General features: G+C 45.9%; 1 protein-coding gene across 6 annotated transcripts in view; it reads left to right on the forward strand.

Moving 5' to 3' along the window:
• ELMOD1 (ELMO domain containing 1) overlaps positions 1–23,470 on the forward strand; it is a 135,897-nt gene that overhangs the window by 65,487 nt on the left and 46,940 nt on the right. For all 6 annotated transcript variants that reach the window (XR_012642977.1, XM_074981897.1, XM_074981887.1 and 3 more), the window contains 3 exons: positions 15,394–15,523; positions 21,815–21,948; positions 23,154–23,222. Coding sequence is in view for 5 of the 6 variants with exons in the window: in XM_074981897.1 (XP_074837998.1) it covers positions 15,394–15,523; positions 21,815–21,948; positions 23,154–23,222 (333 nt within the window). In the remaining variant the exon portion in view is untranslated. The remainder of the gene's footprint in view (positions 1–15,393; positions 15,524–21,814; positions 21,949–23,153; positions 23,223–23,470) is intronic.

Genomic DNA, 23,470 nt, shown 5'->3' on the forward strand with positions numbered 1-23,470 from the left:
CCCTAGGGGTGAGGCCAGTTCGCCGCTTGCCTGATTTACCTCAGCTGCTTTTGCGGTTTTAGTGCTGAGGTAGAGTTGTCACCACAGCAGGCGGGCCCTGCTGGGTGAAGATGGTGTTGACTCAAAGAATCTTCGCAAAGGCTTCTTAGCTGGAGCTCTTCTCAAAGGCTTCGCCGTTTTAAGGCAGCTAGCCTAGGGGCTGGTGGACGCCTCAGGGGCCAGCACCTCCCCGTGCAGGTAGCGGAGTCGTATCCGCGCCAAGGGCCGGCGAGCGCTGTGCGGCGCCGCCTTATATTCTGTGATCTTATGCATAATTCATGAAGCTATTTACATATGAGAGTTCTAAGTGCATGCTTTCAAACAGGTCCTCTGGGCCAGGGAAGCTTCTAGAAGCTGCCTCACCTGTATCCAATGAGGAGCCTGGATTCCAAATTCATGATTCTGAGGTGTTTGTGAGTTCAGGTTACCGGGGAAACCAACTGACACAGAGTGACCGTTACAGGGGGCTGCTAACTGGCAGCCTATGTACCTTTTAGAGTCTACCTGCCCCTGTAATGATGTTTAATGGCCAAAGGCTTGTTTCCCCTGGCCCACGGGGATGATTATGCCCGAGGGATGAAAAATCCCTGACAGCCAGGAGAAGAGATTGGGGCTGGCATGGGGTGTGTGTGTGGGGGGGGGGGTGTTTCCACTGGGGGCTCATCCATGTGTTGGGGGGGCTGGTGGAGGCAGGGCTCCATCAGGGTGCTGGTTCTGGCATGGTGCGGGGTGGGCTCTGTTGGTGGGATGGCCCTGGATCAGGCCCTGCACTGACTGGAGAAGGGTCTGGGGCTGGCAAGGTGCAGATGGGGTTCTGTTGGGGGGCTGGGCTGGGCCCCACTCTGGGTGGGGGAAAGGCTGGCATGGTACAGGGGGGCTCCTTTGGAGGGGCTGTGCTGGGCCCTGCACTGGCTGGGAGAGGGGTTAGGGCCAGCATAGTGGAGGGTGGGGGTTGGGTTAGGGGTGGGAAGGACATGGTAGAACCTTGCCTGGACAGACACAGCAAAAAATGATATGTGTTATGGTACCATATTCAGACTAGGGAGGCAATAGCCCCATTCCTAATTAAATTTTTCTTAAGTCGCCCATATTTCATCTTTTCCCAGGCCATATACTTCGTCTAGTCTTGGCAGCAACATCCACTTTAGGGAACAGAACTTTCTGGTTCATGCTTTCAACCAAGGAGCTGAGAGACATTATAGTCCAGATCACCCCTTCATTTCTGTGAACATCTATTGGGGAATATTCCCATTCCTTAGAGTCTTAAAGGACAGGAATCCTTAATTAAAGTTTACAGAAAAGTGTGAAAGAGAGTCATTATCCAATGAACAGTGATCAGTGTACTACTCCTAATAGTGAGTAGTACTGAAGTGCCTCAATTTACGTGAGGGTTGTGTTCCCATGCACCCTCACAGAACTGGAATTTCACATAAGTCGTGGGGGAAGCAGCTTTTTTCCCCAGTGGAACTCACAATCTGTAGCCAGGGAAGCAGCAGGAGCACCTGGAGCTCCTTTTGAAAGTAAGTCCTGGGGTGGGGTGGGGGGTAGTTGGGGAGGGTTAAGGCTGGCAGTGGGTTGGGGTCATGGGAGGGGGCCAGGAGGGTTAAGCCTGGGGTGGGTTAGGGCTGACGTTGGGTCCAGAAGGTGGAGTTGAGCCACAGCCACTTGGGGGGGTGGCGGGCGGATGGGCGGTGGTTGAACCAGGGCAATGGGGTGTTGAGCTAGAGCCACGCACAGAAGTGGTGAGCCGGAGCTCTGCTCAGGTGTGAGCTGGCCACAGGGGGTTTGAACTGGGGCTGGGGGTTGAACTGGAGCTGTGCAATGGTAGGGGAGGAGGAAGTTGAGCCACAGCCACATGCAGGAGTAGTTAGCTTGCACCGCGCTTGGGTGGTGAGCTGGGCCGCAGGAGGTTTGAACTGGGGCTGGGGAGATTGAGCTGGAGCCGAGCATAAGAACATAAGAATGGCCATACTGGGTCAGACCAAAGGTCCATCCAGCCCAGTATCCCGTCTGCTGATAGTGGCCAATGCCAGGTGCCCCAGAGAAGGAGAACAGAAGACAATGATCAAGTGATTTATCTCCTGCCATCCATCTCCTGCCCTTGTACTGAAGGTTAGGGCACCATACTTTACCCCTGGCTAATAGCCATTTATGGACCTAACCTGCAAAAATTTATCAAGCTCTTTTTTAAACCCTAATAGAGTCCTGGCCTTCACAGCCTCCTCCGGCAAGCAGTTCCACAGGTTGACTGTGCGCTGTGTGAAGAAAAATTTCCTTTTATTAGTTTTGAACCTACTACCCATCAATTTCATTTGGTGTCCCCTAGTTCTTGTATTATGGGAAAAGGTAAATAATTTTTCTATATTCACTTTCTCCACACCATTCATGATTTTATATACCTCTATCATATCGCCCCTCAGTCGCCTCTTTTCCAGACTGAAAAGTCCCAGTCTCTCTAGCCTCTCCCCATATGGGACCCGTTCCAAACCCCTAATCATCTTAGTCGCCCTTTTCTGAACCTTTTCTAATGCCAATATATCTTTTTTGAGGTGAGGAGACCACATCTGCAGACAGTACTCAAGATGTGGGCGTACCATAGTTTTAGATAGGGGAAGTATGATATCTTTTGTCTTATTATCTATCCCATTTTTAATAATTCCTAACATCCTATTTGCTTTACTAACTGCCGCTGCACACTGCGTGGATGTCTTCAGAGAACTATCCACTATAACTCCAAGATCCCTTTCCTGATCTGTCGTAGCTAAATTTGACCCCATCATGTTGTACATGTAATGTGGGTTATTTTTTCCAATGTGCATTACCTTACACTTACCCACATTAAATTTCATTTGCCATTGTGCTGCCTGATCACTCAGTTTGCTGAGATCTTTTTGTAGTTCTTCACAATGCCTTTTGGTTTTGACTGTCCTGAAAAACTTGGTGTCATCAGCAAACTTTGCCACCTCACTGCTTACCTCATTTTCTAGATCATTGATGAACAAGTTGAACAGGATCGCTCCCAGGACTGACCCCTGGGGAACACCACTAGTTACCCTCCCTCCATTGTGAAAATTTACCATTTATTCCAACCCTTTGGTGGGGGAGGGGGGTGAGGTGAGCCGGAGCCATGCATGGGTGCTGAGCAGGGCTGTGGGGGGGGGGGGCGTTGAATTGGGGCCGAGGGGGGCGAGATTTTGAGTTGCACATAACTCAAGTTAATGCGAGTTAAGCGCAACTTGAACTTGTGCATTTTGAGGGTTTACTGTAATTTACAGGTCTTGTAGCGACAGCACAGTGATTTGCATAGAACACTAAAACAGGAGGGGACCTCAAGAGGTCATCAAGTCCGGTCCCTGCCCTCACGGCAGTACCAAGCACCATCTCTGTCATTCCTGTAAGTTAAGAACAAGTTGGATGCCTGTCTCCCAACTGCAGAGATTCTACAACCGCTCTAGGCAATTTACTCAAGTACTTACCCACCCTGGTAGTTAGGAAATGTTCCTAATGTCCAACCTAAGCCTTCCTGGCTGTAATTTAGGCCCATTGCTGCTTCTCCTATCATCAGAGGCTAAGGAGAATAATTTTTCTCCCTCTTCCCTGTAGCACCCTTTTAGGTACTTGAAAGCTGCTATTATGTTCCATCTCAGCCTTTTCTTTTTTAAACCAAACAAACCCAGTTCTTTTAATCTTCTCTCAGAGGTCGTATTTTCTAGACCTTCAATAATTTTAGTTGTTCTTCTCTGGACTCTTCAATTTCTCCACATCTTCCCTAAAATATGGTGCTCAGAACTGCACACAATACTCCAACTGAGGCCTAATCAGCACAAAATGGAGTGGAAGAATGACTTCTCGTGTCTTGCTCACAACACACCTGTTAACACATCCCAGAATCTTGTTTGCTTTTTTTGTAACTGTGTTATACTGTTGACTCACACTGAGGTTGTGGTCCACTGTGACCCCTAGATCTCTGTCTGCAGTACTCCATCCTAGGGAGTTATGTCCCATTTGTATGTGTGAAACTGATTGTTCCTCCCGAAGTGCAATACTTTGCATTTGTCCTTATTGAACTTAATTCTATATTCCTTAGACCAGGGGTGAGTAACTTACAGCTCTGGAGCCGCATGTGGCTCTGTAAGGAGCCACTTGCTGTTCCGGAGGCTGCCATCACTGAAACAAAAAATTAAATTCAGTTGCCTGTTGTAAAACCAACTGAATTTAGGTTATTTCCATTTAAGCGGCAGCAGCCTCTGGAGCTACTGAGCAGTCAGCTGTGTCAGGGAGCCCTGTAAGAGAAAGCCAGAAAGGCAGGGAGCTATCCTACATGTGGGAAGTCTAATCCAGCAGGAGAGCTGGGGGAGGGGATGTCTGAGCCTGCCCCGTCAGAGCTGTGCAGCCACGCTGAGGAGGAGGAGGCAGCCGTGGCTGCAGAGGAGCTGTGTGTGCTGAGGCAAGTTAATCATGAGGGCATGGAGACAGGTTTGGGGCTCAGAGGTTAAGCCCTGGGGATGGGGGTAAGTTAATTTTCTAACTATGTGTGCACTGTTCTTAAAATAGGGGTGACAAAGTACAGTTTGTCTTTACTTATTAAAGACTGTCTCATATTGCATGCATTGTGGCTCTTGAAGTATTGATTTTGTAACTAAATTTGAAAAAATGGCTGTTCTCTCTATGTCGGTTGCAGACCCCTGCCTTAGACCATTTCTCCAGTTTGTCCAGATCATTTTGAATTGTGACCCTATCCTCCAAAGCAGTTGCAGCCCCTCCCAACTTGAAATCATCTGTAGACTTGATAAGCGTACTCTATGTAAGCCATTAGCTAAATCATTCATGAAGATTTTGAACAGAACAGGCCCCAAAACTGACCCCTTTTGAACCCCATCTGTTGTTACCTTCCAGCATTACTTTGAATCATTTATAATTACCCACTGTGAACAGTTACCCAGTCAGTTATGCATCCATCTGATAGTAGCCCCATCTAGATTTCATTTCCCTAGTTTACTCATGAGAAAGTCATGCAATATTGTATCAGATACCCTATTAAAGTCCAGGTATGCCACATCCACTGCTTCCCTTTTATCCCCAAGACTTGTTATCCTGCCAAAGAAAGCTATCAAGTTGTTTTAGCATGATTTGTTCATGACAAATCCATGCTGTCACATATCACCTTCCAGATGTTTGCAGATGGATTCCTTAATTATTTGTTCCACCATTCCTGATGCTGAAGTTAAGCTGACTGGTCCATAATTTACTGGGTTGTCCTTATTTCCCATGTTATAGATGAGCATTATATTTGCCCTCTTCCAGGCTTCTGGAATCTCTCCTGATTTCTGTGACTTTTCAAAGATGATAGTTTGTGGCACTACCAGCTCCTTGAGTATTCTGAGGTGCATTTCATCAGGCTCTGGTGGCTTGAAAACATCTAACTTCTCAAAGTAATTTTTAACTTTTTCTTTCCCCATTTTAACTTCTTGACCTCTCCCATTTCCACTAGCATTCCCTATGTTAGACATACAGTCTCCATCAACCTCAGTGAAAACTGAAACAAAGGAATCATTAAGTACCTCTACCATTTCCAGGATTTTCTACCAGAGTGCATCTACACTAGCAAGTACATTCGAAATTAGGATCAGAAGACCAAGTTCTTTCGAAAGAAGCAGCGGAGCGTCTACACTGACACAGTACTCTTTCAAAATTAACTTTGAAAGAAATCCCCCGTTCTTTCAAAGTTGATCCTCCACTCCCAGGATGGGAAAAGCGCCCTCTTTCGAAAGACAGTTTCGAAAGAGAGCAAGTGTAGACGCTCTGCGACCCACTCTTTCGAAAGAGCAGGTCCTCCTGGCCACGATCAGCTGGCAGGCATCGGCGCTGCTCCCAGCACAAGCGGAGCTCTAAGCTCCAGCATCCGGCCATGTTTCAGGACGCAGGCTCCCAGAAGCCCTCAGGCAGGAAGCTGAGAGCGTGAAGGCAGCAGGGAGCCCACGCTGCTGCCCAGCCATCCAGCAAGGGTGACACTCCAGCCCGCCTACCAGCCTCCCTGGCACCATGGCCAGCGCCCTGACCCCCCCACACACACCCCAGGGGCCCCCCAAGGACACCGGGAAGCCTTCCCAGGAGGGGAGCCAGCCCCCCCAAGTGCTGGGTCTCCTCCTGGACCGATGCCGAGCTTCAGGACCTCCTCGCCCTCTGGGCAGATGGGGAGGTCCTGCAGCAGACGGGGGTCAGGCGCCAAAACACACCCACGTTCGAGTGCCTTCACCAAGGGCCTCACCAACCGGGGTCACCCAACCCGGATCCCGGACCAGGTGAGGTCCAAAGTGAAAGAGCTCCGGCAGGCCTACTGTCGGGCTCGGGACATAGCCGGTCAGTCAGAGGCAGCATCTACCAGCTGCCCCTACTTTAAAGAACTTGACCACCTCCTTGGGCCCAATGAGGTGGGACCCCAGGTCATGTTACTCGACATGGCGGACCCACGACGGAGCCGGAGCAGGAGAGGATGGGGACTGAGGGGGAGGACCACCCCAGACCTCCAGCTATCTGCAGGTGGCCACCATGGATCCCCGCCAACAGTGATGACAAGGGCTCCAGCAAGGGGGCCCTCATCATCAAAGTCCCCTTGGGCCCATCCAGCCTGGCCCCCTTGAATCGCAGCCCACCCATGGGGACATCAGCCCTATGGCACTGGCAGGCCAGACGGCCCCACCGCCCTGGCCTCAGAGGGCCAACGTGTGGCACACAGCACCATGCGGGCTTGACAGTACCACGGGCCACCAGTCCATGGAGGGACCGAGGGAGACAGGAGAGCAAGCGCTCCCGCAGCTCAGACGGGGAACACTGGATGCGGTCCCTGCAGGAGCGCCAGGATGGAGTGGCTGGAGTGGGGAGGGTTCAAGGGGTCCCTCACTGGGACTAATGGTTTGTTCCTCTCCCCTTTTGTCTTCTACCCCAGCTCCCCGTTCACCCTTCCCCCTGCCATGTACATTGTTCTCCCTTTTCACCCTCTCCCCTCCCATGTATATTGCTCCCCCACTTACCCTCCCCCCACATGTATATAGTTCCCTCTAGGAAATGAGGAGCACAGTTCTTGAAGTAACTAGTTTATTTTTGTGGTTTACCCTGTGTCCCCCATGCATGGGGGGTGGAGAGTGCAGGGTGGGAGGGTTACTGTGGCCCCTGCCCAAAGGCCTGGCACAGGGCCTCCCTTACACGCACCCCGTCCTGCTGGGCCTGGGGGCACGGGGCAGCAGGGGGCTGTTCGTACCTGCATCCTGCCTTGGCAGCCCACCCCTACATATAGGGCTTATGTTTCGCCTCCACCAGGTTACGTAGGGTGCAGCAGACCCCGAAAACCACCGGGACATTGGGGAGGCCCACCTCCAGCCTGGTGTAGAGGCATCTAAAACCCCCCCTTGAGGCAGCCGAACGCCTGCTCCACGGTGTTCCGGGTGTGGTTCAGCTGCTCATTGAAAAGGTCCTGGCTCGGCTGGGTGTGCCAGTGTAGGGTCGCATCAGCTAGGCCTGCAGGGGTAGGCCATGTCCGCCACGATGCAGGGCGGCATCGTCATGTCCCTCATGGGGAGCTCCCGCCAGGGGATGAAGGTCCCCTCGGCCATACAACGTCCCAGCCCTGAGTTCCTGACGACCCTCACGTTGTGTGCATGGCTGGACTAACCCACATAGATGTCCTGGAACCAGCAGTTGGCATCAACTAAGTCCTGCAGGACCACCGAGTGGTAGCCCTTGCAATTCACATAGGCCCCGTGACTGTGCTCTGGGGCCCGGATGGCAATGTGTGTGCCAGGCAGGGCCCTGAAGCAGCTGGGGAAGCCCAGCTCCTGGAATCCCCGGATGGCGTCATCCAGGTTCCCGACACGAACCAGCTGCCTCAGGAGCACCTCGTTGATTGCCCGTATGACCTGCAGGGCATGGGGGAGGGCGCGTTCGTGAGTGTGGGGTGGGGTGGGATGCGGCTTGCCTGCCCATCCCCATCCCTCCCCTTGTGCCTGGGGTTCCCGCCCTTCTCCTGACGGTGCCTGTCACCAGGCTGCCCCTCACCCCCCACATGCAGTCTAGGTGTGAGCTGGGCACGGCTTACCTCGGTGAGGATGGCCCCGACGGTGGCTTTGCCCAGCCCGAACTGGTGGCCGATGGATCGGTAACTGTCCGGGGTGGCCAGCTTCTATAGGGTGATGGCCACCCTTTTGTGCAGGGAGAGCGCCAGCCTCAGGTGTGTGTCCTGGTGCTGGAGGACTGGGGTGAGCCAGTTGAACAGCTCCAGGAATGTCCTCTGTGTTATCTTGAAGTGCTGTAGCCACCCGTCGTCGCCCCAGTCCTCCAGCACCAGCTGGTCCCACCAGTCGTTGCTTGTGGGGAAGCTCCACAGGCAGCAGATGACCCAGGAAACCGGCTGGGCACATTGTGCCCTGAGGATGGCATCCAGAAGGGTGGCTATTGTGGTGGCCACCCGGAGCCGCTGCAGCACTGCGGCCAGGGCGCTGGCCATGGCCGCGATGAGGGGGGTGATGCTGCTCGGGATCCATGGGGGACCGGGATGCCACCTCCAATGGCTCTTGCTCTCGCTCTGCTTGGGGACAGGGTTGCTGGCCCTTGGCATGTGTAGGCTGAGGTCCTCCTTGCAACCCTGCCCATGGTGCTTCCTGTCCCTGCTTTTTCGAAAGAGCGCCGTGGTGTGTGTGGACACTCTCTTTTGAAATTGTGCTGGGGGCCTTTCGAAAGAACAGACCAAACCTTCGGTCCCTGCTGGTGTGTGTGATGCTCCATTTCAAAAGACCGTCTGTCGATGTTCCCTTTCAAAATACATTCTTCCGAAACAGAGCTGTCGTGTAGACGCAGCCTCATTGTATCTCCCTCCTCATTGAGCAATGGACCGTCTCTGTTGTTGGTCTTCCTCTTTTGTAACATATTTGTAGAATGTTTTCTTGTTTCACTTTGGCTGGAGCTACATTGAGCTTGTTTTTTGCTTTCACCTTTCTAATTTTGCCCCTCCATTCCTCTGTTATTTATATTCCTCCTTTATATTTTGACCTAGTTTCCACTTTTTATACAATTCCTTTTTGATTTTTAGATCGTTCAAGATCTTCTGGTTAAGCCAATCTGGTCTCTTGCCACATTTCCTATCTTTCCTTTGCAGAGGAGTGGTTTGCTATTGCACCCTTAGTAGTGTCCCTTGGAAAATTGCCAACTGTCTTCAGCTGTTTTTCCTCATAGACTTGCTTTCCGTGGGACCTTGCCTACCAGCTCTCTGAGTTTAGTAAAGACTGCCTTCCTGAAATTGGTATCTGTATTTCATTGCGCTTCAGCAGATATTTACTTTACACCTGGGGTTCGGATGGTTGTCATATGAAATCAGGATCTTCCCTCTCTTCCTGTAGTCATTTTAGTGTCTTGGTAGCTCCCTACCCCACTGAGTAAGTGTTCCGTACTCTGTGTATCCTCTGTGCTCCTCAGCCCTGTCAGGCCAGCGTAAGCTTGCATTAATATATTATTTGTGGAGTCATCCCAATGCTTGAACAGATGTCACATGTTAGTGCTTTAATCAGTTCTCAAAACTATTCAGTGCGAGCAGGCATTTGTATGCCTTTCACGCATTCCTGTATCCATTTTGAAAGCTGCTTTCAACTGTACAGTTACCTGCCTTTCTTCCCACCCCCTGTCTCTCTCTCTCATATGCAAATGCATCTGTTCTCTGCTTGGATTGTTTAGTAATAAGTAGATAGTCTTTCATGTACCAGACTAACTTGTGAATCTCCAACCAAGTTAACATTCTTTCCCCTACCCATCTGTGCCTGGTGTAAGCATACCTCAGGTACTGTGCAGTGCTCAGAGAACCTCCGTATCAGAAAGACCTTGATATGTTGGAGGAAATTCAGAGGAGCAAAACAACAAAGGTCAGACTAGACTACAAGAAAAATAGGTGTGGCTTGGTTAACTGTTGTTAGCTAGCCAGGCCAATTCAGGCATTTCACTTTTCGTGCAGACTGAGTGGGATGACACCTTTTTTGTTGCTTTGTTGGATAACTCCAAAGAAAACCCCAGAAATGTTGGAAATGGTACTTGGTGGCAGAGACTAATGTGACGATGTGGGCTTGCTCATTCTGGGCATGCCATCTTTCAGAAGAGGTGAATAGTACGGATCCAGAAAAGTACTGGCAATTCAAACCAGAGCGACAGGGCTCTATCCTGCTGAGCATCTGAGGCTGCATCTACACTATGAGACAAAACTGAATTTAAAGGCGTTAGCTTGACATTAAAACATCACTGTCTTCACTGTAAATGTCATTAGCTCAATTTAGTCTTCCCTAATATCGATAACAAAATGTTGATATTAACGGGCGAGTGTAGTGTCAATCTCAAGTTTAGAATGTTGAATAAAGGCTAGTGTGGAAGCGCCATGTCTTGCTTTTGAATTTATTAGCCTACACAAGTGTCCCGTATTTATCTCACAAAGCTATGCACTGCACCTGGCTCCCAGCTCCCCGCTACTAGTGGGAGCCAGGAAAAACTGACCAGAGCTGCTGTGCTATCAGTTTCCCAGGTCTTGCAGCTTTGTTGGAGCCAGGAAATTGACTGGGGCTGTTGTGCTGTCAGTTTCCTGGGTCCCCCAAGCTGCAGGGACCCGGGAAACTGACCGCTGCTGCACCTGGCTCTCAGTTCTTTGCTACTAGCAGGAGCCGGGAAACTGACAGCGCTGCTTCACCTGGCTCAGAATGTGGGGATGAGGGAACTGTGAGATAGGTTTCCACAATGCACTGATGCAACAGTCAGTGTTTGGTGATTTCAGTGTGGAAGCAATATGTCAAATTTGTTGGGAGCCTCGGGGAAGTGAAGATGCTCAAAATCAAATTAAAAAAAATCATAAAATCGATTTTAATAAATTTGAAGTTATCCTGTAGGGTAGACATAGCCTCAGTTCCAATGTAGAAAAGCATTTAAGCATATTTTTAACTTAATATAGAGGTACTCTCTTGCTTAATATATGGATAAATGATTTCTTGGATTCATGTATGCTCCACACCTTGCAAGTCTGAGTCCTTGGTGAATGTAATTTTTCTAGCCCTGGATTAAATGTCTTCTTTTGAAAGACAGCATGTCCAAAAGTGTGCATGTTTTTAGAGGGGTGTGTGCGTGCGTGTGTATTAGTTATAGGCAGCACAGATAACACGTATATGGTTAAGGTTGCCAATGATTAATGTTATAAGAACTTGGTTTTAATTGCTTTTAATTGTCAGATTTTAACCAGGTGGGCTGAAAACTTACATTCTGAAGTTGGGCATGGATCTTGAGGGGAAATCTCAGAAAAATTGTTCAGACAGTTCTCTGAATGAGATTAGGAAAAAATATTGTCAGGTTAAAAGATAATCTAAAGACTGCTTTGCTGAGAAACTCTAGTTACCCAATGCTTTGTAGCAAGGATGGGAGAGCAGAGAGGGGAATTGTCCTAGCATTCATGATATGCCTTTCACCAGCTCTGTAACAATTAGCTCAAATTTGGCCAGTGCCTCTGAAAATCTGTTTGCACATTTGTTCAGTAGACTTGGTAGAATTGGGCAAAAAAGTTTTCCAAAGATTCCATTTTTGTTGGGTGTCAAGAATCAGAGGGGTAGCCGTGTTAGTCTGGATCTGCAAAAGCAACGAGGGGTCCTGTGGCACCTTATAGACTAACAGAAATGTATGAGCATAAGCTTTCATGGGCAAAGACCTGCATCTGACAAAGTGGGTCTTTGCGCATGAAAGCTTATGCTCATACGTTTCTGTTACTCTATAAGGTGCCACAAGACCCCTCTTTATTTTTGTTGGGGGATCTCCTTCCCAGGGCTTCAGAGGTGAAGGGGACTGACCCTGCAATTGCGCTGTTCTTGCCATCTGTAGGTTGTTGCTGCCAAAAAAAAAATGGAATTTAAGAGCAGAAGAAAGATCCACTGTTCATTGTTCTCAGTGGTTTCCCCCCGCTGTCACCCTAGGAAGAGCCTGAATGGAATGTAAAAGTGCGAGGAGCCAAGTGGGAGGGGAGAGATTTTGGGGGTTTTGTCAGTGAACAGGTATGAGGAGTAAATCTCAAGGTGCCGAGGGACTGGAACTCCAGTCGCTTACTGTACACACAATATTGGATTTTCATCACTGGCAGTTAAGTAGAACAGATATTTTTAAAGGTATGCTCTAGTTAGGGGAGTGCAAAGTGGAGGGCAGGCCTCCTTGGGGAGGGCTTGAAATTTCATAAGAGGGTGCAGCACAATCAGCTGCTGGGTCTCAGGCTCATCCATCTCACTAAAAATGTTGAAATATGTTACTGTTTTTGTTTGTGTAGCCACGTTTCCATACTGATAGTAAAGCTCTACATTCTTCATACTTGTTTTCTTATGCATGCCACAAGGGCTTTTTTTTTTTTTCTCCATATGGATGTAATTGAAATTTCCGGCAGTTTGGATTACATTAGGTTGGAGGTGAGAAAAGCTGCTAATTGCAGAGATGAAAAGTGGAGCCCCATGTAAAAAGTTTGCTCACCCCACTCTAGTTCAAACACAAATTATTGGGTGGGGGTGGGGGTGGAGTTCTATGGCCTGTTACACCAGAGTTCAGACTAGATAATCACTATGGTCCCTTCTGGCCTTGGAGTCTCATCTGCACTTCTGTCTGTCTGTGGGTATAGGGTGCGTATAATGCAGACAGATTTAAAAAGTGTGTCTGTAAGATTGTATACATTTTTTAATAACTGTAATTCTCATTGAAATAATTACTTCTTTGTACATCAAAATTAGCCTTGCAGTTTTCGCAGCTAATGGTGGTATATATTATTCCCTGCTCTAAACTTCTGTGTAATTGCTGAGTTAAGTCCTGTTTTGTCAGTGTTTTAGCAGTGAAGTGAAAGCTTTACTATGTAGTTTAGAAGAGCATGTTAGAATCCTTTGAAATGAAAGTTTTTATAAAATGTAAGGTATAGAAAGTGGCACATGTAAAAATTAAAGGAGGAGAAGAATTGTTTATGGTAGATCCAAAATTTATAACTAGGAGTCATAGTACAGTCTTCTCCCGCCTTACAAGGGTAATTCGTTCCTGAAAAACCTCCTCTTAGGGCAAGTTCTTGTAAGTCGAAAATGTAATTACCATTAATTTCAATGGGAAAAAATTCTGTGCGTTCCTGAACCCCAAAATTTAAACCCATTTACACTAAAACAACACCAAATCCCATTAAAATGAACACAATTACTTCAATAGTTAGGTTGTGTTATGACAACTAATGTTAACAAGGCATTTTCCCTTCATTAATTACTCTACAATAGTCTGTTTGCCTGCAGAGACAGGGGAATGGAAATTGAAGAGCGCCTGGGAGGGGAGCACAAAGCCAGGTAGCTGCCCGTGGCTGCAGAAGCGGGGTTGGTGCAAGGGGCCGGGCAGGGCAGAGCAGGGCATGGGGATGCAGCCTAGCCTGAGCGCAGCTTAGGTTAAATGGGGAGGGGGCAGTGTCAGGGGCTGGCCGCACAGGGAGCTAGGCATGCACAGGAGGCCCCCAGTTGGCATGGGGCGATGCCTCGCTCATGCGTGGCTGCACAGCAGAGAGGCCCCACCAGCAGCGGCTGAGGCACTAAATGCAAATGAGTGGCACAGGCGGCAAGTGGCACCCGAGGCACAGCTGCACAGGGCGGGCAGCTGTGGCGCCCTAGCCGCCTGGGAAGCAAGCCGCAGGGGTGGGGCTGGGATGGGCTGTGCACCCAGCAGCCACATCTCATGGGAGCACCTGGAGCCCGTGGCCACTGGCTGGGCTGGGGCATGCAGCTGCTGCAGAGCCGAGGCGGAGACCCAGACCAGCCACAGGTAAAGGCTGGGCAGGGGGCTCCAGCAAACTGCCACTGCGGAGAGACACGCTGGACAGGATGCAGCTGCGAGCAGCCATTGCCTGGAGCCACAGCCTTTCTCCTGCTGCAGTGCGTCCGCGTCCCACTGAGGCGCACGAAATTGAAATCTGTCCTCATAAATTCGATGAAATGCCTCATAAGAACGGGTAGGGGTTTTAAATCAAACTCCTCGTAAACTTGAATTCTCATAACCCAAATGGGTGTATCTCAGGGTATGACTGTATTAAAATAAGGCCAGGAAAAATATCCTAATGGTGATATCTATTACACTTAGTGGAATAGGCTTCAGATTTAAGAACCAGAAGTATTTTTGCTCAAGTCATTTAATACTATAGTAGATTAGACAAAAAATCTTTAATATATCGAATGAATCAGTCTTACATTTTTAGAGAGGTGGACGAGATAACCTAAAAGATCTTTATCATCTCTGATATCTGTGACTTAATTGAATGCAAATTGCATTCAAATTAAGATGATTGTACTTTCCTTACTCATGTTAGAGTTTATATTAATTTGAGATTTTTATGGACATTTTTAAATACCTGCCTAAATATTCATAACATGTTTCCCTTTGAGATGCAAATGGCATTGCTATTCAGTAATAGGCAGTATATAATTGCATTTAATAACATCCTGTAGACTGTCACACCTAACACTTAAATAAATTGCCTTAATTTAAAGCATTTAATTTGAAGCCTACTGACTTTTATATGATGCATAAAAATGTTTTGACTTTAAATACTGGGTTAAAATAGAACCATTATAGCAGTTCTTAGCATGTGAGGCAAAAGATGACAACCTATGGGCAGATCCCATGAAGGCTGCATGAGACACATTAGTTCAGGTGTTCTTGCTGTATTGTGTGGCCTTTTGTGACATGGGAACAAAATATATAGTTTAAGTGATTAATTCAGTGTGGTTTTTTTTAAAATTCATTGCTAGTCTCAGGGCTTTTTCTTTGAGAAGCTGTGGTTTGCATGACGGGAAAGATTTGATGCAGTCCTCTTAGACATCCACACAGCTGTTTTATACAGTCAGAGTGGTATGTTAACAAATGTGAGATTTAATTGTACTGCTTGAGGGTGGGAGGCAGGGCAAGAATTAACTCCCTTTAACAAAGAAAGTCCAAATACTATAGAAAGCTAATAAATGGCAAAATTGTATGGGGTGCAAAATCTCTAAATATAATTTTTCTAGTGAAAAAATTGACCCCATTAAAAACCTCCTACTATAATTAAGCTTATTAAAGCTTTTTATTCATTAATGATATAAAATAAGTGGATGTGCATAGTAATGTTCACTCTATTCTTTTCTGCCTATGGGCCAAATAAATGTTACATGCATGGAGGCATGTATGTATGTGCACCATCAGTAAAAACAAATGCTGTTGGCTGAGGGTGCTCTGCAAATCAGCTGGGTGCCATCTGAATCTCTCCTGGTTGGCTGCTTGTTACCCTATCTCATGATCTGATTTCTTTTTGTTTAGGTTAGGAGTGTCTCTACAGGCTTGCCTCCTGCAGATTGTAGGATACCGAAATCTGATTGCAGAGGTTGAAAAGCTGCGCAGAGAGCCATACGATTCAGAGAATCCCCAACACGAAGAGATGCTTCTAAAGGTGAGTGCTGAAATTGCCTGGACAGAATACTTGGTTCCTGGTCACTCCACATTCCCTATTTGTAAAAGAATCATAGACAGTTTCCACAAGTGGTATTTCACTTCCTCCATAGTCTCCTAAAATGGCTTATTACAGCAGTATTCATCCACATAGGTTGCTAGGCATGCAGCTTCACTGCACTTATTTGTGAACATTGTCATGGAATGACCAGGTCCGTACTGTGCCCCACCCAGCCTTTAAACTGTCACAAACAGAAAACCTATAAAAATATTCTGCCATTTGGAAGGTGTCTGACACTTACCTGACTGACAGTGCCATGCTTTCGCAGACTTGGGCAGTAGCCCGAACTACCATTTTTGTAATGGATTGTCTTAATATTTGTTTCACAAAAAGAAGAGAGTGTATCTTCCCTGGCATTACACAGAGTGTAGTCTCTTGTTTTTGAATGTGTTGACTTCTGTTACCAGAAGTAGACCTCCTGCTATCACTATTTCAGAACCAGGGTGTGCGGGTGGGAGAGGTGCACAAGGGCCTAGGGTTGTTTTTTTTATTTATATATACAATATTCATTCTAATTGAAGATTATTGTATATAATAGCATAGTCAGAGAACATATGTTTCCAGGGTACTTAGGGCCAAAACTGGCTAGTCTAGTGAGGCATCAGTGCTGCTCTTCAGAGTCATTATAGGCAGCAATGATGCTGATAAGATTCACCTCAGAATCACTGTGCTGATCAATGAGGAAAGCCATGTACTTATGCAGCACAGGCATTCACATTATTCATGGAAGAACAGGGCTTAAAAACAGAAGTTTTGGAAAGGAATAGGAAAACAGATAATTTTCTTGTAGCAGTTAGAGCTGAGGAGGGGATAGATTACTGGGGAGATGTACCTGCTGCCATAATGACTCAGCCCAGTGTTTCATGTTGTACAGTATCCCATCTCTGGCAATGGCCAGGACAAGAAACTTCAGAAAAGGTATAAGAAACCCTCCAGTAAGTGATTAGGGGATAATGTGTCTCCCAGGAAAAATGTCCCCCTAATGCATTTGTCCTACCCAGCACACTTCTGAAATAGAAAGCTCTGCTCAGCATAAATACATTTAATGGTCTTTGAAAAACAAACGTTGGAATTTTTTTTTTAATTTTATCTGGTATCTGTAAATAGCACAACCGTCATCTGGGTATGATTTTCACAAATGCCTACATCCCGTGACAATAGGAGCTGCGGAAGAGTCATTGAAATCCAGGGGTGTGAAATGTCCAAGTGCTTCTGAAAGCCCCGGTAGGAATTTATCTGCATCTTTATGTCCCTGAGTAAATTTAGCAGTCTCCTCCCCGGGGTGCCCAAATCTCTTTTGAAAATGGGACTTATGTTCCTAAATCACATAGGTGCTTTTGAAATTATTTTCTCCAACATTAGAACTAAAGTCACATGGAAGCTGATTTATAATGAGAAACATTTGTGTATATACAGGCTGTGTCTACACTATGAGATAAATTTGAATTTATGTATATCGATTTTCTAATTCTGGAATTTATCATTTTGAATTTGACCATCCTCACTTCCCACGTGCTCCTCACAAAGTCGAGTCATTGCTGCCACACTCAAACTGGTTAACATTGACTTGCAGTAGTGCATTGTGGGAAGCTATCCCACAGTTCCCTCATCCGTGTAACATTCTGGGTACGTTCGCTGGTCTTGACGTCATTTTCCCACATTGCATTTTCCTCATTCCCCTCACGATCCCTGAAAATATGTCAATCCCTGGAAATAACACAGGGACCCTCAAAGTTAGAAGAAAGAGGATAGAGAAATCTAGGAAAAAAATTTTTTGTTTCCCCACGTTACAATGCGAACACGGGTGCAGTGACTGTATTCTCAGCTGGCCATCCACTTGTCCCACTTCCCATCATTGCATGCATGTGATCCCTGAAATACAGGGTCCCAGAATGTATTTTGAAGTGGGAAGAAAGAGGATAGAAAAGTGCAGGAAAAAAATGATTTTTGGTTTACCCCTTCATTATGTTGGTATTGGGGAGAGTCTTTGGCTTTCCGGTGCACTATAAGTCTTCCGTGCAATGACTGTGTTCTCAACTGCCCATCCACTGAGTATCCCACCTCCCATCATTGCACGTATGTGATCCCTGAAACTAATACAGGAGCCCAGACCTTATTTAAAGTGAGAAGAAAGAGGATAGAAAAGCGTAGGAAAAAATGGACATAAATCAGACATCCGGAACGGTAACATACAAAAACCTGTTGGAGAACACTTCAGTCTCCCTGGACACTCAGTAACAAATTTAAAAGTAGCAGTCCTACAACAACAACAAATTTCAAAAATAAAATGGAAAGAAAAAATTCTGAGTTGCAATTCATTTGCAAATTTGACTCCATCAACCAAGGATTGAACAGAGACTGGAAGTGGTTGGCCCATTACAAAAGCAGTTTCTCTGCTCCACATTAACATCTGACAATAGGCCCTGTCGCCCAGACAAACTGACTTGTTTTCTCCTCTCTTGATGTTCACAACTTCACATTAACTGCCGATAATGGGCCATTTCCACCCTCGCTGAACAGACCTTGTCAGCTCTGGCCCTCCCCTTTATTGAGACCCCCTTTTTAAATCCTCCTCTGAACCCCACCCCCCATTCATGCATCTGACCAAGTAGGCCTTTGCCCACGAAAGCTTATGCTCCAAAACATCTAGTAGTCTATAAGGTGCCACAGGACTTCTTGTTTTTGAAAATATAGGCTAAGACAGCTACCTCTCTCAATTTTTGGTTTCCCCACTCATTACATTTCTGTTGGGGAGAGTCTTTGGCTTTCCAGTGCACTGTAAGGCTTTTGTGCAACAACCTGAATTTCCAAGCAGGAGCAGCAGGCCTTTAGCTGTGGGCTCATGTTACTTTATGACAGCCTGAGAAATGGCTTCTTCCTTTCTATGCTATTAGTGCTGAGAGTGCATCTACCCATTCAAATATCCCCAGCTGGGATCATTGGAACAAAATAGAACAACACAGAAGGAATGTCACTGTAGGTATAATAAGGTGATGGTGGAAGCCCCAAAGCTCATTGACGGTGGGACCAGCTCATGTTTTCAGGGGTTTGGGCAGCAAGTGCTGAGCACCCAGTTGACATGGTCCCTTCATGGGGAATCAGCACCCCCAGCTCGTGCGACTTCCCCCCACAGCAGCAGCAAGCCCCGTTATGGGCTTTTCCCCAGCAGTAGTAAAGGTCCCTGTGTGTCTTAGCTTCCGGGGGAGACTTTCCCCAGTGGCAGCAAGCCCCTTAGCCGCTGGGGTGACTTCCCCATCAGCAGCATCAAGCCTCGCTATGGGCAAAGAGGGGGTTGGGGAGGGTGCTAGTTGAGGCGGTCCTTCCCCATGGCAGCAGCAAAACCCCAAATTTCTTAACCACCAGGGGAGACTTCCCCATGGCAGCAGCAAAGCCCTGAATATCTTTCCCTCCCTAGGAGCCCTAAACGCTCAGGTGGCAGCATGGTCAGCACCGAACGGCAGGCACATCCTTTTATTGGTTTGGAGGCTACCCACGTGATGTGGCTGAGTGTGAGAAAGGCCCAGACTACGTGGCGCCTGTTGGAGAGGGAAGGGTGTTCACACACAAGTGTCAACAACCGATAAGTTTCTTGGTGTGTTATGCAAGCGCAACCCCCAGTGCAGCCTTGTTGACACGTGGTATGATGGGTTGGACTAGCTTCAGGCTGCGCAGAAAAATTAGTAAGTGTACAGACAGAGCCGGGAATTCCGGGCTGGGGCTATTTGAATGGGTAGATGCACTCACAGCGCTAGTAACATAGAAAGAAAGAAAAGCCATTTCGCAGGCTGTCATAAAGTAACATGAGCCCACAGCTAAAGGCTTGCTGCTCCTGCTTGGAAATTCAGGCTCTTCCTGTTACTGGAGAGCAGCAGCCAGAGCAGAGCACTGAGAGGGGTATTGTGGGTTATACACAGGACACCTCTGGAGGCTAATAAATTCGATTTTAAGATGTGGTGCTTCCACACTTGCCTTTAATTGAACTTCTGAATTCAAGCTTGATGCTACACCCATCAAGTTGCTGTGATTTTGTAACCTTTAAGCTAATGGCATTTTCAGTGAACTGCCTTAAATTCGAATTTATCTCATAGTGTAGATGCAGCCACAGTAACACCTCAGAGGGGTAGCCATGTTACCCTGTAGCTTCACAAAAAACAGGCAGTCCTGTAGCATGCTAAAGACTAACATTTATTTATTAGGTCATGAGCTTTCGTGGGTAAGACCCACTTCTTCAAATTGGAGATCTGAAGATTCAGCTCTGAAGAAGTGGGTCTTAACCACCAAAGCTCATGACATAATAAATACAAGGTGCTACAGAACTGCTTGTTTTTTTTGGCTAACTCCTCACTTACTCCTCCTGATGAACATTGTTTTGTTGTTTGGTTGTTGATCTAATAGGGAATAAAGTCGCACAGTGTTCTGTTATTTGGTTGTTTAGTTTGCTTTGCTCCACCACCCTGGCAAGAATGCCAAGAATGGGGTACGCCCCCTCAACCCAACCCTGCTCCTCATCAGGAGCACCAGGTGGTCAGATTATGGCCACTCTGTGCCCCAATCTCACTACACCCCTGCTTCAACCAAGCTTCACAATCCTCAGTGATGAGGACTGTGTTAAAGTGTTTAAAATTTACGCTGTATATGTATGTAGTGTCTTTTGTCTGGTGAAAAAAATTCCTTGTCCACGCCTCCCTCCCCCACCTCCATTTACATTAATTCTTATGGGTAAATTGGATTCACTTAACATCATTTCACTTAAAGAAGCGTTTTTCAGGAACATCACTAACTCGCTAAGTGAGGAGTTACTGTATTTCATTTAAAAGAGTAAGGATCTTCCTATTTTAACGATAGGGATGTCCATTCTCCAATATTTGTCTCCCATGCCGTTTATCAAGCCTCACTTTACAGCATACTTGAAGTGTAAGGGTGAGTAAATACCAAAAAACAGTCTGTCTGGGATTTGGTTTGTTTTTGATTCACATTAGGGTAAATTAGACTGATTCCTCCTTGTTTCTAGACATTCTGATTAAGTGATCTCTCCACTGGGAAAGTCTCCAGGTTCTTAATGGTCATTACTTATTCATGTTACCAGGAGGACATTTTGTGAGATGAGGTAAAGACTCAGCCAATGTGATTGAACCGGTGAAAAATAACAGTGATGCAGTTACTGTTGCTGGCTGTACAAGCAAGAATTAGAAAGTGGGCTTTAAACATATTCTATTGCATTCTATCTTAAAACAGGAAATGTTAACAAAGACAAAGCTTAATTTTTAGAAGGTTGAATAAATGGTTTATTCAAGATTTAAAAAGTTAAAATACATTTTGAGTTCTAGAACATAGCATTCTGGAATTTCAATATTTCCTCTAGTTTTCAGTGACTCTTTGTACTTAATAGCTTTTTCATATGATTTTGTTTCATATGAGCCAGTGGTCGAGAATACACAAGTGGGATGATGAAAGTGATTTTAGACTAAGTCTTCCAATTCGTGCATTTTAGTGGGTGCACGTGAATGTGGTATCTAGACATGATATTCATTGTGGATGAACTTTCATAAACAAGTAAAAAGGTACGTAGGCATAAAAGCATCTAAAATGCCTATGGAAAATGACCTGTCTGACTATCAGTACCCCCAGCTATATACAGTGGGCCAGTGAAACTAAGTTGATTTCCATGAGCTTGTTAAATCAAGGTAATTTTTCCTTTTGCTAATTTTATGTGAGCTCCATGTGAAGGTCTCATTCTAGAGTTCAGTGTGAAGGCAAACTATGTCATTCTTGTTGAGGTTTTTCTCTTTCCTTTTTTCAGGGCAAAGATAGCTAAGTCAGCATTCTCAGTATCCGATAATTCTAGAGTATTTCAAAGGATGTATGCAAAAAGATTATTCCACAGCCTTAGGGAACTGAGAGGGCTGATTGCCCGTTTTAAAACAAAATGCTGATGTATTTCTGATCTGCTTATGGATGCAGTTTCTATTTTGATGCATAAAGGATAAAGAAACAAGTACTTACGAAGGTTTGTTACAACTCTTGTACAAGGTCGAAGGGAGTGTCCTATGGTAGTATTTGAACTGTCTTCTGTGTTAAAGAAACTCTTTAGGGGTGGTATGTGGCTACAGGCTCTGGTTGCTGAATGCAGTGCATAATGATGCACTTGGGTTGCATGGAGAATTTGTAATAAAAATAAAGGCCTACTGTATAACTGAAAACATAATCATGACTTATCTGTAATATTCCTAGTTATGGAAATGTTTGAAGCCTGATTCCTCATTGGAAGCACGGATTTCGAAGCAGTGGTGTGAAATTGGTTTCCAAGGTGACGATCCTAAAACAGATTTTAGAGGGATGGGCCTCCTGGGATTATATAACTTGTTGTAAGTAGATACACAGATACTTGTGTTTGAAGGTGTAATACCATTTCCACTAATTCAACACAAATGTGGATATCATTAACCATTTAGTGTTTCAGGAATTATGCTTAGGAACTCTCATGTCAGAATACTGTCCCAAAAAATCCAAGAACTTTGTCTTGAGATGGAATTATTCTTTAAAAAACCCAAACTTGTGTACTTAATCCATGAATTCTGAAATTTAGGCAGTGCCTGAGGTTTACTGTGGTAATTCTGTTTCCTGAGTGGTGTTTGGACTCACTGGGAAAAGCAAAATAAGTGTGAGAACTGAAGCATTTCCATTGGGCATATAGCATTTATTTTGCATTATAGTATTCTTTACATGTAAAATTGTACTATGTATAAAATATATAATTTGTCTCCCTGTTTGCTCCTTTTAGGAGTCTTGCTCTGATTGATAAGCTGATAGGATTTATAGCAACTGATAAAAAGCAGTTAGGTTAGTTGTCTCTGGTTAGAGCACATTCATCCTTATCGTTAGGTATTCAAAGAAATATAACTATGATTGCTTTGGTGAATTTTAAATAACCATTAATTTTTTTCATTCATTGCTAACAATAACAGGCAATTTGGTTTTTCATATCTGTCAGTATTAATAAAATTAAAACACTGTGCTTCTCCAGTCCCTCCATCTAAAGATTATCAAAGTATTATTACAACAGCCCTGTGAGGCCACATAAATGTTTACTTCATGGTACAGATCAGGAGTTGGGAAGTTTCAGTGATACAGCCAAAGTAATTCTGTGGCAAAACTTATTTTACAATTCAGGCTGCTGATTCTAAATTCTGAGCTTTAATTGCAAGTACAATCAGTCCTATCCTACTTCTTGTTGTTATAAGCTGACAGCCACAATCTTAGTTGACAGTTTGAACTAGAGATCTCCAGTGCTAAAAGCAAGGGTTTCTACAGCTTGAGCTCAAGTGCCCTGGCTCTGTAGCTGGGGCTGTGCGTGCATGCATGAGGGTATGTGTACCCCCCCCCCGACATATACCATTTATAAAATATATTAATATATTAAAGCGTTAAATTACCTTTGTACCTGAACAGAACTGCCCTTGGCAATATTTGAAAGGACTGGGGCTATTTAATGAGAATAACTTGCCAGTAGTAAGAATTTCCTGACTTTGCTCACAAATTGCATTAAATATTTAAATGTGTGCACCTACAGATATTTTGCCGAACACGATGCTGCTGTCGCCCAGCAAGTTCTCTCCGATTCCCTTCAGCCAAAATACAGGTAACACTTCAGGCTAACAATAAATTGGTTTCATATAAATTTTTGTTAGACTTGTGTGCTTGGATATTACCACATGCTGTCTCTGGGATTGTCTATGTGGGGAGTTAATGCTCGGCCAGCCGTGTTGTAAATCTCTGCAGTGCCCTAGCCTGCCACATGCTATCTGACCGCAGAAACCCTGTTGCCATGCACTAAAAGTTACTCTGCACTTTGACCTACTATTATTTTTGATGCTCACTGCCCTTGTA

The sequence above is a fragment of the Carettochelys insculpta genome, chromosome 1 (genome assembly GCF_033958435.1).
Source record: "Carettochelys insculpta isolate YL-2023 chromosome 1, ASM3395843v1, whole genome shotgun sequence".
Lineage (NCBI taxonomy): Eukaryota > Metazoa > Chordata > Testudines > Carettochelyidae > Carettochelys > Carettochelys insculpta.